Source organism: Primulina tabacum, chromosome 16 (assembly GCF_025594145.1).
Source record: "Primulina tabacum isolate GXHZ01 chromosome 16, ASM2559414v2, whole genome shotgun sequence".
Classification (NCBI taxonomy): Eukaryota; Viridiplantae; Streptophyta; class Magnoliopsida; order Lamiales; family Gesneriaceae; genus Primulina; species Primulina tabacum.
In genome coordinates this window covers 34,594,168-34,612,293 of record NC_134565.1, presented here as the reverse complement: position 1 = coordinate 34,612,293, position 18,126 = coordinate 34,594,168, and the positions used below count along the sequence as shown (strand labels likewise).

The 18,126-nt window shown below is 33.9% G+C and overlaps 2 protein-coding genes across 5 annotated transcripts; one reads left to right on the top strand and one right to left on the bottom strand.

Moving 5' to 3' along the window:
- Positions 1 to 1,606: 1,606 nt before the first annotated feature.
- Positions 1,607 to 6,102, top strand: LOC142528699 (putative LRR receptor-like serine/threonine-protein kinase At2g23950). 2 transcript variants are annotated; one of them, XM_075633799.1, is made up of 11 exons: positions 1,608 to 1,908; positions 2,030 to 2,162; positions 2,340 to 2,411; positions 2,512 to 2,655; positions 3,055 to 3,126; positions 3,274 to 3,333; positions 3,468 to 3,568; positions 3,663 to 3,797; positions 3,881 to 4,225; positions 5,054 to 5,433; positions 5,600 to 6,102. In XM_075633799.1, exons 1-11 carry the CDS (start codon positions 1,740 to 1,742, stop codon positions 5,972 to 5,974), a joined length of 1,986 nt encoding a protein of 661 aa, XP_075489914.1. In that variant the 5' UTR covers positions 1,608 to 1,739; the 3' UTR covers positions 5,975 to 6,102. The 2 variants fall into 2 exon arrangements, with proteins under 2 accessions (XP_075489915.1, XP_075489914.1); XM_075633800.1 differs by lacking the exon at positions 3,055 to 3,126 and having other exon boundaries at positions 1,607 to 1,908.
- Positions 6,103 to 6,998: 896 nt separating this feature from the next.
- On the bottom strand, positions 6,999 to 10,397 carry LOC142528702 (putative serine/threonine-protein kinase PBL7). Of its 3 annotated transcripts, none has more exons than XM_075633807.1 (6): positions 10,112 to 10,397; positions 9,237 to 9,305; positions 8,768 to 9,024; positions 8,443 to 8,632; positions 7,970 to 8,361; positions 6,999 to 7,425 (listed from the first exon to the last, which is right to left on the bottom strand). In XM_075633807.1, exons 1-6 carry the CDS (start codon positions 10,227 to 10,229, stop codon positions 7,135 to 7,137), a joined length of 1,317 nt encoding a protein of 438 aa, XP_075489922.1. In that variant the 5' UTR covers positions 10,230 to 10,397; the 3' UTR covers positions 6,999 to 7,134. The 3 variants fall into 3 exon arrangements, with proteins under 3 accessions (XP_075489922.1, XP_075489924.1, XP_075489923.1); XM_075633808.1 differs by having other exon boundaries at positions 7,203 to 7,425; positions 7,718 to 8,361; XM_075633809.1 differs by lacking the exon at positions 9,237 to 9,305.
- Between the last annotated feature and the right edge of the window lie 7,729 nt (positions 10,398 to 18,126).

The window sequence follows — 18,126 nt, the reverse complement described above, 5'->3', positions numbered from 1 at the left end:
AGATCTCTTATTTGGGTCATCAATGAAAAAATATTACTTTTTATGCTAAGAGTATTAATTTTTATTGTGAATATCTGTAGGATTGACATGTCTCACATATAAAGATTCGTGATACTTTCTCACAAGAAACCTACTCTACTTATATACAGGAGACAGTTTCGAATCGATTGTTTATTTCAACATATCAGATATTATTGACTTAAAAGTCTTTTTATTTTTTATTTTATTTGTTATGGTTGTGTAACGGGACACGAGATCTCGTCTTAGTGTCATGTAAATACAAATTATCGAACAAAAAATATTCTTTTAATATGGTTTTTTTTTTTTTTCAAAATTTTAAAAATATCCCACATATCTTTAATAAAATATTTTTATATTCAATATGGCAAATATATAATTTTTTTTAAAAAAATTATATATTTAAAATAAATGAGATTTGTCACGTGGAGAGGGAGAGGGAAGATAATTAGTCATGCAGATTAATTTTATGTCACTCTCAAATTCTGAGATTCTACGCTCTCATCATCATTACTTTAACTTGTTCTACTGTCTTTGGTTCGCTCTTTCGCATCGCAGGGAGATGCGTTTAGGTACGAAGATTTATCAATATTTATGGACTTCATTGAAAAAGTAGTAGACCTCGTATATATTGATAAATCGTCACCATTAAATGTATCTTGTGATAATACACGTATAGGTACGTAGCATCTAACTTCAACATATACACAAATATTTGTTCATCTAAAGTATTCCTTGTTTAAAATTTCGAAGCACACTGATTCATTGGATGGGTTGGTTGGAAAAATGAAAAAAGTTACATAGCCGGTTCTCCGGGTTCGATCCCCCTCCCCACGTGTGTTGTAATAATAATAATAAAAAAAAAAGAATATATGCATTCAGAATTCAGATTCTAAATATCTGATCAAAATGTAGTTACTTTATTTTTTTGTACGAGAATTCATTAGCTTTTTTTAAAAGCCATGCACTTCACAAAAAACAAAGTTTGGGGGGGAAAAGAGTAAGAAGTTTAATTTAGGAACATATAAAAAGTTGAGCTCGATCAAATATAAAAATATAATGTCTCGATATTCTTATATATTTCCACAACTTTCTCCAACTTCCTTTAATTTCCCACATTCAATTCTCAATTAATCGTTTAAATAGCAAATAAATCAGTTTATAAATTAATAACTAATCGGTTATTGACTAAATGGAATAATTTGGATCTTGCATGTCCCATTAATGTTATAAAACATTATTAAAAAATAAGGTATTTTGGACTTTAAAAAACGAGTTACATAAATGGATTATACGATATTCATGTAGGCATTTATAAATTAAATGTGAGCAAAACTCTGATCAAGGAAAAGAAGGGAACCCACGAATTTTTGAAGTAAATATTAATGAAATAAGCATAGCAAATCGAAGGAAAAACAAAGCACCTGCAGCTGCACCACACCAATCCTGCAGGGACCCTTTGCATTGCAGTACAGAATCACAACACAAAGCATCAACACGTACAGTGTGTGGGAGAATAAACTTTTTCCCTCGACGCCCAACCCCCCTCGTTCAAAAGATGAAAAAGAGGGTCTAAAGACTAAAAATACTCAAAAAAGAGGGGAGTTCAATAGAGTAAAAGATGGTTGCTTTGAATAAAGTTATGTGGGTGACAGTGAGAGAGAAAAAGGAAGGAAACAAAGAAAAACAAGTAATTAGTAGCGTTCTAACATACTGAATACATGGTCTTTCTTTGGTCAAGTTACAAATTTTCTCAGCTCTCTGTGCTGTTTCTTGCTTCATGGTTTCTTGAAATCATGCCTCGTATTCCCAGAAAATGTCTCGTTTTTCTCTGTTTTCTCGCGTGTTTCTTCTTTACAGCACTTTCATTTCAAGCTCGCAATCCTGAAGGTATGTAGTAGACTCCAATGCTGAAATGATATTAAGGGAATCTTGAAATGTAAAAATAAATAAATAAAAATTATCTTTAGTAAACTGAAACTGATTCTTTTGGATGTTTTCTGGGTTTCAGTGGAAGCTTTGATTGGTATAAAGGAAAGTTTGGATGATCCTCGCGGAGTTCTGAGCAACTGGGATGAGGATTCTGTTGACCCTTGTAGCTGGTCTATGATCACTTGTAATTCTGATAATCTTGTCACTGCTTTGTGAGTATTCTTGTTTTTTGCTTTTTAAATACTTTTGATTAATAAGTGGTATATATATGTGTGTGTGCGCATATTTATGTGTGTTTATATGTTTTGAATTCACTGCCGTGTAAAGAAAAAAGAAACATTTGCCTGCAACTGTCTTCTTGTTTAGAATTGTGAATGAATTTTGTGCAGGGGAGCTCCTAGCCAAGGTTTATCAGGTTCTTTGTCAGGGATGATAGCAAACCTCACAAACCTCAAACAAGTGTAAGCAAATTGTCGAAACTTTTCACATGTGGTGATTCTTAATCGTGAATAAGCCCTTTAGTGTGGCTTGGTTCTGAAATTTTCATGTTTCTATCTGCAGACTCTTGCAAAATAATAATATTTCTGGGCATATTCCAGAAGAATTAGGCCATCTTTCCAGTCTTCAAACATTGGATCTCTCTAGTAACAAGTTTTCTGGTCATATTCCCAAGTCATTGGGTTCCTTGAATCATCTCCAGTATCTGTGAGTGTAATTCTTCCCCAGTATTCTTGCAAGAATTTTCTGTTTAGAATTATATGGTAAACAATTTTTAGATAGATTTGATTGGGAGAATGGTGATATTTTGAGTTGAAGGCAATTCTCTGTGCCCCTGCTTTTATACTTGCACGGATTCTTTTTGTGAGGAAGAAGAAACTAAAATTTAAAGGAAAATTAATAAAATATCTCACACAAATTTACGTGAAAACTCTTCCACGACTGCATACTGAAATTGTTCATGTAATTTTGCATGAAAGTTAAAATATGTTTGAATAGATAGTTGATTGTCTCTAATCACCCTGGGTAGTGCACCCTTGACTTACATCCCTTTCTATGACCCTATTCGGTCTGCCTTATGGTCGTAATTTGTCTTGTAATGTATAGGAGGTTCAATAACAATTGCTTGAGTGGGGATCTTCCTCTGGTTTTAGCCAGTCTACCCCAACTTGCTTTCTTGTGAGTATGAGCACTCTATCTTATTTAAATTCCACATTTTGTTTTTGTTGTTCATCATGTTGTCTGATTAGTTATAGAATTTATATCTGGTATTCGTTTCAACATGTGAATCACAGGAGGTTCTGAATTTGTTGAATTTATGCGCAGGGATCTGTCCTACAACAATCTTAGTGGACCAGTGCCCACTTTTCATACCAAAACATTTAAGTATGGATTCTCTGCACAACTCTTTACTATTGATAATATTGACTTTATTTTTATATATATATAATCATTCATAATGCATGAAAAATATTGTTTTTGTTTTGTCATTTTTTGGTTGTAATGGATTTATGTTGCAGCACATTGGGTAACCCTTTAATTTGTGGGAGTCACTCCAGTGAAAAATGTTCTGGATCAATCTTGGCTAGCTCTCTTTCGTTTACCATGGATCCGTCATCTGGTAAATTATTAATTCTCTATGCATTCATGTTTTTATCCAAGAATATTTTGTTTTCTTTTTACAATTGTAATTTATTTTCTTTGCATAAATCCAGGCCGGTCGAGTTCCATGAAACTATTAATTGCACTTGGACTGAGCCTCAGCTTTGTATTAATCTTAGTCGTTGCGTTAGGATTTCTAGTTTGGAAAAGAAACGCGAAGAGAACGCAATCCATTTTAAACTCTACAGGTAGTTGATTTCACCCAAGTATAGTAGTATATCGTGTTCACTCATGTTTCTAATATCTAATCGATATTATATTCTATCATTAGACGTTCAAGAGGAGGATCTTATAAGTCTTGGAAATCTTAGATGCTTCACATTTAAGGAACTCCAGCATGCTACAGACAATTACAGTTCGAAGAACATCCTTGGCACAGGAGGATTTGGCAACGTTTACAGGGGAAAGTTGGCAGATGGGACGCTGGTGGCGGTGAAGCGACTAAAAGATTTGACAGGAACCACTGGAGAATCACAGTTTAGGACTGAATTAGAGATGATCAGCCTAGCTGTTCACCGGAATTTGCTTCGCATTATTGGATACTGTGTCACACCTAATGAAAGGCTTCTTGTGTATCCTTACATGTCTAATGGCAGTGTCGCGGCAAGGCTTAGAGGTGGTAACCTTTCCTTTAGATTTTTCGAATTATATTTTAGTCTTTTGCTGTTGACTCTCCCAGTGACTTATATTAATAATTACTAGAGACAAGGATAGAAGCAGAGAAGTTGCTAGGGAGAATACTGTGCATTTTACATGTAATTTAAAAGACATCGCGGCTTTTGTCAGTTATAGACTATGTGTCACTACCACTCAACTAAATCGTTATTAGGTAGAAAGCAATGCATAAATCATGTAACCAATGAACTTGTGGTGGACCTCAGTATCAGTTGGGATTGAAGTCACTTCCAACTTTAGGCCATGTGAGTTAGGAACAGGGCCCATTCAACTGCATTTGATATGTTTCAAGATAACAAAGAATCTTTCTGGTTCTTTTTGTGCTTTGTTATGCAATTGTAATGTCAGCATTTAGTATTTACTATGAGAGTTACCCAAAAATCAATATAATTCATCTGATAATTTTCTTGATGCCACAGGATTTTGATATTATTGCACAATTATGACATGATATGCCCAAATCCACAAGGCGGATCTTATGATCGGAATTTACTTCTCAATCTATTCAAAATGATCTGTATAATATCAAATCTAATATTACAAAGTTTTGGGTAATTAGCATGAATAAAATGGATACATTTTGATGATCATTTTTTTTAAAGTGCTCATTGACCTTAAACTTTTAAAAACAGTGAAATGATCGGCTGAATTATCAAGCCATGGCCCTAGAAAGGCTTGTGTTTATTTTACTTTGACTGAAAATGTGGCTCCTTAGTTCTAGGAAATTTATTCATATTTGTAATCAAGAGCTTTTGTATGATAACTGCAGGGAAACCGGGTCTAGATTGGAACACCAGAAAGAGCATTGCAATTGGTGCTGCAAGGGGCCTTCTATATCTGCATGAGCAATGTGATCCAAAGATAATCCATAGGGACGTTAAGGCTGCCAATGTGCTGTTAGACGACTTCTTTGAGGCTGTTGTTGGTGACTTTGGCCTTGCAAAACTACTTGATCATGCTGAATCTCATGTAACCACCGCTGTTCGTGGTACAGTCGGTCATATTGCACCGGAATACCTCTCAACTGGTCAGTCGTCCGAGAAAACTGATGTCTTTGGATTCGGAATTCTCCTGTTAGAACTCATCACTGGAATGAGAGCACTTGAGTTTGGAAAATGGGCGAAGCAGAAAGGAGCTGTGCTCGAATGGGTATGTGAGCATTACATTTGCCAGTTCAAGCATTGCACAAATATGATAGGTTGGACGAGGTTAAAGAAAACATAATGAAATATGTGTGGTTCATTTGCTGTGATGGCATTAATAAATACCTATTTGCTTGTTCATTAATTGTCTTCAACTCATCGTTTGAATGCAGGTTAAGCAGATACAGCAAGAAAAGAAAGTGGAGTTATTGGTGGACCGAGAATTGGGTATTAACTTCGACAGGATTGAGGTAGGGGAGATGTTACAAGTGGCTCTACTCTGTACTCAAAACCTGCCTGCCCATCGTCCCAAAATGTCTGATGTTGTCCGAATGCTGGAAGGTGATGGCCTCGCCGAAAAGTGGGCAGCCGTGCATAATTACGTCAATACTGCCACAAATTTTTCACGCGAGAACAGGAAGTCACGATCAATGTCTTCCCCCGGAAAAGAGGACGTTGATCACAATCAGTCGAGCATGTTTGGTACGACACTGACCAAGGATAATGACTATGATGCTCATTGCATGGAGCTTTCAGGTCCAAGGTGACTGAGGAATGGGAAAGTTGAGAGAATAAAATGAAAATAGATAAGTAAATTCTTGTTTCATTCATTTCCAGGAGAGAAAATTAGTGTTGAGTTGGGATATTGCGACTTATTGATTGAGAATGTTAAATTTAATTAATATTTGAAGTGAAATTAACAATATTTTATTTTTACAATAAATTAATTTCCCTGAAAAGGGTAAACAAATATGAAAAATGCATTAAATATGGATTCACAATTATATTAATTAATTAATTTCATACGAAAATAATTGGCCCAAGAGCCAACCCCGCCTTCCCCTTCGTTCATTTTTATAACAAACATTTTATCCCTTTGTATTCCAAGATCCGGACATTTTTCCATCGAAGCACCCTTTCTCCTCTGCAACTTTCAAATTCTATGCTAATGGTGTAATCCATTCCATTGATCTTTAAAGTAAAAAATATTCTCCAGCGCTATAGGTCTGCCTGTTGTATCTTGAGAAACAGTCGTCCGGTTAAATCCTCGAAGCACATATCGAAGATGGTGAATCTGTTTTAAGGAAAATATACTTGATAAACACCTCGGTTTAAGGATCTCAAGGGTGATTTCGGAGACTTTAAGGTTGGGGATGAAAGATGTGACATCTGGGTTAATGAGATCCTACCTGTGGGCAATACCATCACTTCATTTCAACGGGTAAGATCTTGCCAATGTTGCTTCCTCCCCTCTGTGAGAAGTAAGAACCTCTGGTTTTGGCCTTCCATCTTGCGCCATGCAACTTTATCGCTAGAGATGGTGCTCGCTAAAAATTGATGCAACTTAATAATTACTGTAAATAAAATGGTAAGAAGATTGTGAGTATATTGCTTAAAGTTCGAACTACAGATTAAACAAGAGTTTTATGTTTGATGCAGAAAATGAGAAAACAACTTTATTTCGGTACAAAATTTGAGCCAAAATAGAATTAGTAGCACTAGGCGGTCCCAATAATATGGGTGCAATACAAAAAACCTCACGCAACTGACATCCCACACGAAACAAGTTCCTTCAAGCATTTTTCAGCAGCACTAAAAAGGTATCAATAGCTTAAAGATCTTCCACATGAGAAAGGCTCTATCTATTGTTTTATCTCTCTTTCTTTTTTACCTAAACTTTCATTTACATTTGAGGAGCGAAAAACATTCAACTTAGTAAGCGGGGGTGTCTACGTTCCTCTTCTTTCTTGACTCTGCGCGAAGCAGGGATCTTTCCGGGAGTTTGGATTGGATGGATGTTGGGATCGTATATCTGGGAAGCAAGGTAGTTCAATGCTATAACAATATCAGCTATGAGAGGACGCATATTAGGCTGTTCTTGGACGCACATCGCAGCGATTGCAAGAGCCTGGTATAAGCCTCTAACGGGATATTGACCTTCGAGTGCTGGATCAGCCATTTGATGGAATTTTTTGCGGTCCTTGAATAATGGTTTGGCCTGCAGAGAAACAAGAATGTACCCGTAAAAAGATATTTTCATTCCTACAGGAAGTACTCCTTCACATACTACTATGGGATTAAACAATTTAGTCATCACATGGCATAAAATGATTTCTAATTGAAGAAAATGTTGCGCCGATGATAATACTTCTCCTAGGATTTCTGATATCAACAAATCAACACCTTGTTCTCAGAAAGCTTATTGATCTTTTGACATCACCATAAATGTTAGGATAAAATGAAAATAAGCTACCTAATATTGAAAGAATCAGTTGGGGAGCTTTGGATACCTAACAGATTGATCTTGTACTCTTCTTTTAGGATCCATATAGGCTGGCATGAACTCGAAAAGGGGCAAAGGAAAAATTCATTCTGCAGAGAGAAGTAACACTACATCTGCTATGCTGATCAATGACGATGTGTGTGGTATAGTTATTAATCGTTTCAAAGAAGATTACTACAGAGAAATCAACAAATGTTCTCCCTCTACCGTCGAAGAACAAGAATTTGAGTATGTAGAAGTAGAAATCAAAGGTACCCACCCATGAGACCAAATTTTGCTCTGAAGCACATCTTCTGTTGTCAATGGCCCTTCTGCCCGTAATGATCTCTAGAAGACAAACACCAAAACTATAAATATCGGACTTGAATGTCAGTTGGCCAGTCATTGCATAATCAGGTGCACAGTATCCATACGTGCCCATCACTCTGGTCGAAACATGCGTCTGATCTCCAGAAGGGCCGACTTTTGCCAATCCAAAATCCGATAGTTTGGGATGATATCCATCCCCGAGCAAAATGTTGGAACACTTCAAATCACGATATATGATGGGTGGTTTCATCTTGTCATGCAAATACTCTAAGCCTTTTGCCGCACCAGCTGCTATCTTCATTCTAGTGTTCCAATCTAGCTGTTTTACATTAGGGCGAAGGTCTGTGAAAGTAAATGTCATAAATGAAATACTAGCCACAAACTATACATGAAATTGACACATGGCACTTTGCTGAGACATACCATGTAAATGGTCCTCCAAGGAACCGTGCGACATGTACTCGTACACTAATAGCCTCTGATCTCCTTCAGCACAGTATCCAACTAACTTGACGAGATTCGGGTGGTCAGCTGTACCTAATGTTAGAACTTCTACCACAAATTCCCGAATCCCTTGGCATCCGTTTCGATCAAGTTGCTTGATCGCCAGAATCTGCATGATACCACCAAATTATTCAGCTCCACAATCTAAAATTGTACTAAATCTTCAAACAAAAACGAAGTCAATAACAAATATATCGAATATGTCATAAGAAAGCTGGATAAACGCATCAACACCACAACTGACCTCATCAGTGTCCTGCAAATGACCTTTATAAACTTTTCCAAATCCACCCTCACCAAGGAAATATTCATCTTTGAAATTCTGCGTAGCGGCTACAAGATCAGAAAATGTAAATTTCCTTGCTTTGACGTCTTTCGTCTCTCCATCACAAGAACTATTACTGGCATCAGACACCTCCACCGTATGTTCTATGTCAGACTGATTTACAACCTTTGAATCCTCTTTCACAATTTTATCACGTGGACTAGTTTTGCGTGTATCTAAACAACATAAACCAAAAGGAAAAGAACAGTATTACGAGAATGACGTCAAATTATAAACTACAAAAAGAAAAGATACATAAAGAAAAGAAGAAATAAAGATAAGCTACAGAATTAATTCCAACATGAAGTACTAGTGGATAAACACAACCACTATGATATTATATTATTATAAAATACAGATAATAAAGGACAAAATTGTGGAAACAAACGAGAACAAATATGAAATCGAACTTTCCCAAAGTATGCCTTGGAATACGTCAAAAGCATCACCATTTGCTCTGTTCCAACACGAAGTCACACAACAAACAAGATGATTCATGCATTGATGATGCAATAAACACACACTCTCCAAAAGAATTACATATCTTAAATAAATATATGAATCTAAACACATAGAGGAGGCTGCATTACTCGATCGCCCCTCAACCCGAAAATATATTTTTAAAATTTTTAATAAGATAAGATAATTCTCACCCTCCTCCCGACAAAAGATCCAATTTTTACTTTTTTCCCCTGAGATTGGGTAGTGCATATGGTTTAATAGCATAGATTGCGTATCTCGTCAGCAATATTTCTGGGGTGGCCCAAAAATGCAACGAAATTCAACCTTTTCTAAAACCCTTCAACGATCAATCAACAAAAATTCATAACATTAAACTAAAGAAACAAGGAAATATAGAAGCCACACCCACCAGCCACAAAACTTAAATATGAACTCATAAAAACCATTAAAAATACCTTCTTTCATACGCGTAAATTCATACATTCATTCCAAAGACAGATGAGGAACACGCGCATGCAATTCAATAGCATTGAATGGCTGCTGTAGAATGACACGGGTAGACATGCAAATCAAGAAAAAGTAAATTGCACTGCTCACAAATAACAATGGAACAAAGAAAATCAAGCCCTTCACCGATCCATAACCCAAAAGGGAATGAAACAAATATTTCTCCGAAAACCCACGTAGAAAACCCCAGAGGTTCAAGTTAAAAAGAAACTTTATCGAAATCCCGGGATTAAAATATAATATATGATGCAGAAATCGGGATTTTATTTCATATATTTATTTGATCACGTGTACCTTGCGGCTGTTGCGAATTATCAGTCTTTCGACACCGATCATTGTTAATGTTATTCTTGTTCTTTCTCTCCATTTTCCGGTCCATCGATGATTCTCCGGAGCAAAGGAAACACCCCATGTCTTCCCCACCTTTCACCCACAAATATAAATCAATAAAAATTATATATGTATGTATATGTTGTGTGTGTATTTCTTGCTCTCTCAGCTGTAGATGAAACAGAAGAGATTACAGAGAATGGGAAGAGAGAATTTGAAAAGGCAACGGGTTTTAGGTGGAGAAACAAAGAAAGAGATGTGATGGTAAATACAGCAATCAATATATATATGTATAACAAATAAAGAAACAACTCTTTTTCTTACAACTTTCGGTACTTCTGATGATGCACAGGGTGTCTTCGAGTACACCATCCACTCCCAAAATATTTTATTTTTAAATTTGAGTACGTTTCTTGTGAGATGGTCTCACGAATCTTTATATATGAGACGGGTCAATCCTACCGATATTCACAATAAAAAATAATGTTCTTATCATAAAAATTAATAATTTTTTATGGTAACACAAATAAGATATCTGTACTCGTGAAACCGTTTTACACAAGTTTTTGTCTTTAAATATACGACGTTTTGTTATAAATTTTGGATTTTTTATATTGAAGATAATGTAATAATTTTGTGAACACACCATAATAATAATAATAATAAATAAATAAATAAATACATTTACAAATAAATAAATAAATAATCTTGTCCACATGGTGTGTATATAATATTTATTTATTAAGTACTTTGTGTCTAAAAAATTCATAAATTGATGAAATTTCGTAATTAATTATAATAATGATTTATATAGGATAATTTTTTTTTATTATGTGTTTATGATATTTTCTAGTTTAGAGCAGGGGTGGGTACGGTACGATATATCGTACCGAACTACGGTACCGTATACCGTACCGAAAATATCGGTACTGATACCGAATATTCGGTATACCGCACATTCGGTATACCGAATTTTCGGTATGGAAAAATTTCATATCGGTACCGTACCGACACCGAAAATTTTGTCGGTATATCGAACTTAAATTTAAAAAAAATTAATAAAAAATTATTTTCGGTATTTCGGTATATACCGAAATACAGAAAACAAAATATTTCATACCGATACCGAACATTTCGGTACGATACCGATACCGAACATTTCGGTACGATACCGTACCGAAATGTTCGGTATACCGATTTTTTCGGTAAGTTCGGTATTTTTTTCAGTACAATTTTTGGGTATTTCGGTATTTCTTCCCACCACTAATTCAGAGATCCGATATTTCTGTGATTGTACTATAATATGCACCTAGGTGGTTGCTCTACACCCTTGCTTGTCTATCATGATGTAGAATAATTTACATTTTAATAGGATCAAGTTAATTCACAGGTATAGCAAACATTTACTAGATATTTATTATATATATATATATATATATATATATGCAAAAATTTGTGTGAGATGATATCACGGGTCGTATTTTGTGAGACGAATATCTTATTTGAGTCATCCATGAAAAATTACTATTTTTTAAGCTAAGATTATTACTTTTTATTGTAAATATCGGTAGAGTTGACTCATCTCACAGATAAAGATTTGTGAGACCGTCTCACAAGATACCTACTTATATTTATATATATATATATATATATATATATAGCAAATGAGTAAATCTCTTATTAGACAAGTTAACTTGATTCATATTTACAATAAAAAATAATAGTTTTTATATAAAAAATAATATTTTAATATTTTTTCATAGATTAAATCGAATTAGAGACATGTCACCTAAAATCAACCCGTGAAATAGTTTCATTTTGGGGTAGATTCCATATGTTAAGGATAATTTTAAATTTTTTTATTTATTGAGAACAAAATCCCTCCCCCGATTGTAATTATAAAGAAAAAAAAATTTTGTAAAATTTTTATTTTTGGGAAAGGTGAGCGCCGTTGGAGAGTAAATTCTGATTAATTCGGTGAGGCCCACATAGCGTAGCCTACGTATATTTACGTTGACTTTCTGATTTGGCTAATAAAATCGCTACACGTGTCATAATCATGTGAGTTGGGTAATAACTTCGCAGTTAATTTTTGACCTAACATCGTTCCTTTGCTTTGGACAAAAAAATTTATAGAATAGCCTGTAGTCTTGAAATCCATTGCGTATGTTCAGAATATGATTTAATTTTATTTTTATTTATTATAAATATTTATGTATTTAACTACGATTTTTGTTTTCGGAAATTTAGAGATCTCATATATTTATATTCATAAAAAAATCAATCTTCTTCGTACATGCATTCAAAAATAATATTTTTTTAAAAAAAATTATTTTTGATTTTTTTATTAAACAAGTCAGACCGACTTGGAGATATGTCTCACAAAATTGTCTCATGAGAGTATATCAGACTCTAGTAAAGTTTGTGTGAATATTATTAGTAATTGCTGTAAATTTCAACACAAGTTTTACTCCTATACATTTAACTATATTTTTAGATTCTTCCAGTTCAATAATCGGTTTTTTTTAATATTTTACTAAACTTGAAAATTAGTTTTATGTCAAAGTCTTTTGTGAGACGGTCTCACGAATCTTTATCTGTGAGACGGGTCAACTCTACCGATATTCACAATAAAAAGCAATACTCTTAGCATAAAAAGTGATATTTTTTCACGGATGACCCAAATAAAATATCTCTATCACAAATATAACCCGTGATACCGTCTCACACAAGTTTTTGCCTAGTTTTATTCAATTAAACAAATATTAATATTGATTAATTTCATAAATAATTTTTTTCTTGTGTTTCAACATATAGTATTTTTATTTACAAAACATAAACATATTTATTTATTTGTTGAAAGCGGGAAAAACAATCACATGTGTTGTTTTTTTATTAAAAAAAATCATATATTATATTAATTATTTATTTATAATCTGACAATTATACCGTAATAAATAAACATCCCATCATTTTCTATATAAAATTGGTGTGACTTACAACCTCCTTCGATTGCTAATGCGCCACCACTCATACGAAGTCTCTTTAATTCAAAATAGTTTTGTCCAAAAGGTATTTTCATATTTTTAGTTTTTTTTATGATCAGTGCTTTAATTTTAATTAACAAAATCATATGGTTTTAAAATGTTTTAGAAAAATGTAATCCATAATTTAAAACGATGAAATTGTGACGATTGGATCTAGTAGATAGATTCATTATCGAATCGACCAATCAATGGTGGAATCAAAATTATTAATCTACTTAGAATTTTAAAATCTTTTAATTTTTTAAATTGAGTTACTCGAAAAAAAATCGACTGAACGAACCATATATGTGGCTCCGCAACTACCACGAACTGCGTCTCTTCTTGATAATAGTGTTAAAAAAAGTGTATCCAAAGTAAATGTATTGAACGCGTGTGATTATTATATAATAATTAGTCAAACAACTTTTTAAATATCATATAATTATCATAAAATCTCGGTAGAAAAAGAAAAGATGATTGCGAACTCAAATATAAATATATTAAACTTTGGTTTTAATTTGTATAATTATGGATTAATCATCACCTAATTAGTTACAAATTAGTGGACACGTGTACATGTGTCTGATTATCCCAAATCATAATCGAGTTTAGTCGTGGAGAATAAGTTTTAATGAAAAGGACTGAGTTGGATTTTGCATTAAAAAAAATAGGGAATCTGTTGTGAAAAAGTAAAAATTTATGGTAAAAAGTAAAAATCTCAAACTCTCAAAATTTACCAAACTACACACTTTATAATATTTTTCTCTCTACTCAATTGTAATTTTCTTCACAAATGAGAGATCTATTTATAGGAAATCTTTACAAATAATCCAAAAATAAAATACATCATTACCTACATCATCACACACTAATTTTCAATATTTACAACTCTTATTTTCAACATTCAAATATTCAATACATACATTTTAAATATATTTTTCAACACTCCCCCTTGTGATGATGATCATAATGATTGTCTTCATTACGTGTTTTTATACTGCCTCGTTAAAAACCTTACTAGGAAAAACCCAGTGGGATAAAAACCATAGCAAGGGAAAAAGAGTGCAGTCACGTAAACTCCCCTTCATGTTGACACGAACAATTCTTCACAAATTTCGTAGATTGCGCATCCCAATATTATATATATGCTTTCTGAATATTGACGTAGGAAGCGCCTTTGTGAAGAGATCTGATGAATTTTCACTTGATTGAATGTGACGAACATCAATACATCTATTCTTCTCAAGCTCCTTAGTGAATGCGAAGAACTTAGGAGGAATATGTTTAGTTCTGTCGCTTTTTATGTATCCTTCTTTCATTTGAGCAACACATGCAGCATTATCTTCATATAATATCACAGGCTTCTCATCAGATGATAATCCGCATGAAATTTGGATATGTTGGGTCATTGATTTTAACCACACACATTCACGACTTGCTTCATGTAGTGCAATAATCTCGGCATGATTTGATGAAGTTGTTACGAGCGTTTGTTTCTGAGAACGCCAAGATATTGCAGTGCCTCCACGAGTAAATACATATCCAGTTTGGGAACGTGCCTTGTGTGGATCAGATAAGTATCCAGCATCAGCATAACCAATTATACTTGGATTAGCATCTTTTGAATACAAAAGTCCCAAGTCTGTCGTTCCTCGTAGATAACGGAATATATGTTTAATTCCGTTCCAGTGTCTCTTTGTTGGATATGTGCTAAATCTTTCCAACAGATTCACGGCAAAAGATATATCAGGCCTTGTACAATTTGTAAGGTACATAAGGGCACCGATGGCACTTAGATATGGTACTTCTGGACTAAGAATATCTTCATCATCTTCACATGGACGGAATGGATCCTTTTCTATGTTTAATGATCTAACAACCATTGGAGTACTTAAAGGATTTGCTTTATCCATATTAAAACGTTTAAGGATCTTTTCTGTATAATTTGTCTGGTGAACAAACATTCCACATTCTTTTTGTTCAATTTGTAAACCCAGACAATACTTGGTTTTTCCAAGATCCTTCATTTCAAATTCTTCCTTCAAGTATGACACAACTTCTTGAATTTCTTTATTCGTTCCAATAATGTTTAAATCATCAACATATACAGCAATAATTACGCATCCGGATGTTGTTTTCTTAATGAAAACACAAGGGCATATTGAATTATTTACATATCCCTTTTTCATCAAGTGATCACTTAGTCGATTATACCACATTCGACATGATTGCTTTAACCCATATAATGATCTTTGTAATTTCACAGAATAACATTCCCTGGGTTTTGAACTTTGTGCTTCAGGCATCTTAAATCCTTCAGGGATTTTCATATATATATTACTATCAAGTGATCCATATAAGTAAGCTGTAACAACATCCATAAGACGCATTTCTAAATTTTCAGATACCGCCAAGCTAATCAAATACCGAAACGTAATTGCATCCATCACAGGAGAATACGTTTCTTCATAATCAATTCCAGGCCTTTGAGAAAAACCTTGTGCAACAAGTCGAGCTTTATATCTTACTATTTCATTTTTCTCATTTCGCTTTCGAATAAAAACCCATTTGTATCCAACAGGTTTTACACCTTCAGGTGTAAGGACTATAGGTCCAAAAACATTATGTTTATTTAGCGAATTTAATCCAACCTGGATGGCATATTTCCATTTTATCCAATCCTGCCGATTTTTACATTCACCAAAAGATTTTGGTTCATGATCTTCGTTATCATTTATGATGTCGATTGCCACATTATAAGAAAATATATCATCAATTTCATCTATATCTTTTCGGTTCCATATTTTTCCAGTATTAATATAATTGATAGAGATTTCATGATTCTCGTCAGTTTATGGTTCTGACAGAACATTTTCATCATCATGTGTTTCTTCAGGAACACCATTCTCTATTTTGTGATCATCATGTGTTTCTTCAGAAACGTCATTCTTTATTTTGTGATCATCGTGTTTCTCTATGAACTTTTTTTTTCGAGGATTTTTATCCTTAGAACCGACTGGCCTTCCACGCTTCAGGCGTTTAATGACATCATGAGTATCTTCCATTTGTTTCTTTGGAATTTCAATTCGAGCAGGGGCATTTGCAGCATGTATATATGATTTAGTTACCCCTTTTGTGTCTGCAAATGCATCTGGTATTTGATTTGCTATTCTTTGCAAGTGTACAATTTGTTGTACATCTTTTTCACATTGTTTTGTTCTTGGATCCAGATGTAACAATGATGATACATGCCATGTAATTTCCTTTTCGGTATGTTTCTGTTCTCCCCCTAACATTGGGAAGATTTCCTCATTAAAATGACAATCAGCAAAACGTGCTGTGAACACGTCGCCTGTCTGAGGTTCAAGATATCGAATGATTGATGGACTATCATAACCGATATAAATTCCAACCTTTCTTTGAGGTCCCATTTTCTTTCGTTGCGGTGGTGCAATAGGCACATACACCATACATCCAAAAATTCTCAGATGAGAAATGTCTGGTTCTTTACCAAATGCAAGCTGCAATGGGGAGTATTTATGATATGCACTTGGTCTGATGCGAATTAATGAAGCAGCGTGTAAAATTGCATGTCCCCATATAGAAATAGGGAGCTTTGTTTTCATAATCATTGATCTAGCAATCATTTGCAGACGTTTAATCAATGATTCAGCCAATCCATTCTGTGTATGTACATGAGCAACAGGATGCTCAACAATGATTCCCATAGACATACAATAATCATTGAAAGTTTGGGAAGTAAATTCACCAGCATTATCAAGTCTAATTTTCTTGATTGTATAATCGGGAAATTGATTCCTCAATTTTATTATTTGAGCAAGTAATCTTGCAAATGCAACATTTCGAGTTGATAATAAACATACATGTGACCATCTGCTGGAGGCATCAATCAATACCATAAAGTATCTGAATGGTCCACATGGTGGATGGATTGGTCCACAAATATCACCCTGAATACGTTCAAGAAACATTGGTGATTCAGTTTGGATTTTGACTGGTGATGGTCTTATAATAAGTTTTCCAAGAGAACATGCTTTACATTGAAACTTATTATTCTGAAAGATCTCCTGGTCTTTCAGTGGATGACCATGTGTATTTTCTATAATTCTTCGCATCATTGTTGAACCAGGATGTCCCAATCGATCATGTCAATTGGTTAATATCGAAGAATTATCAACTACCATGTTTGATTCAATGGGACTTATATGTGTATAATGCAATCCAGTAGGGAGCATTGGTAGTTTTTCAATCACATATTTCTTTCCTGATTTATATGTGATAAGACACATATATTTCTCATTCCCTTCATTCATTGTTTGAGTATCATACCCATGGGAATATATATCATTAAAACTCAACAAATTTCTTTTCGATTGTGGTGAATATAAAACATCATTGATCAAAAATTTTGTACCATTAGGTAACAAAAATTGTGCTTTACCACATCCTTTAATCAAGTCTACAGGACCTGATATTGTATTCACCGTTGTTTTTGTTGGTTTTAGTTCCAAGAAATATCTTTTATCTCGGAGGATAGTGTGCGTTATACCACTATCGGGTATGCAAACTTCAGCTTTGCTCATAGCATTTTCCATATTTGAACTTCAAAAAAAAATATGCAATAAAATAAATTACTTGCAATATATATTTAAATATAACACAAATCATAATTATACAATAAAACATTATTCTATGAATACATGAAAAATAGATTATTGTACATTTATATTCTACCATTATATTGTTCATTTTCAGAGAAATCGTTGAGAAAATCTGCAGCATCAATATTGTTCATTTCTATCCCACCAACATATTGATCATTTCCAGAGAAATCATTCATAAAATCACCAGCATCAAAATGAGTTGAATCACTTAAACGGTCACTGCGTTCAGTGAAGTTGGTCTCCTTTTCTTTCCCCTTTAATGATTCTT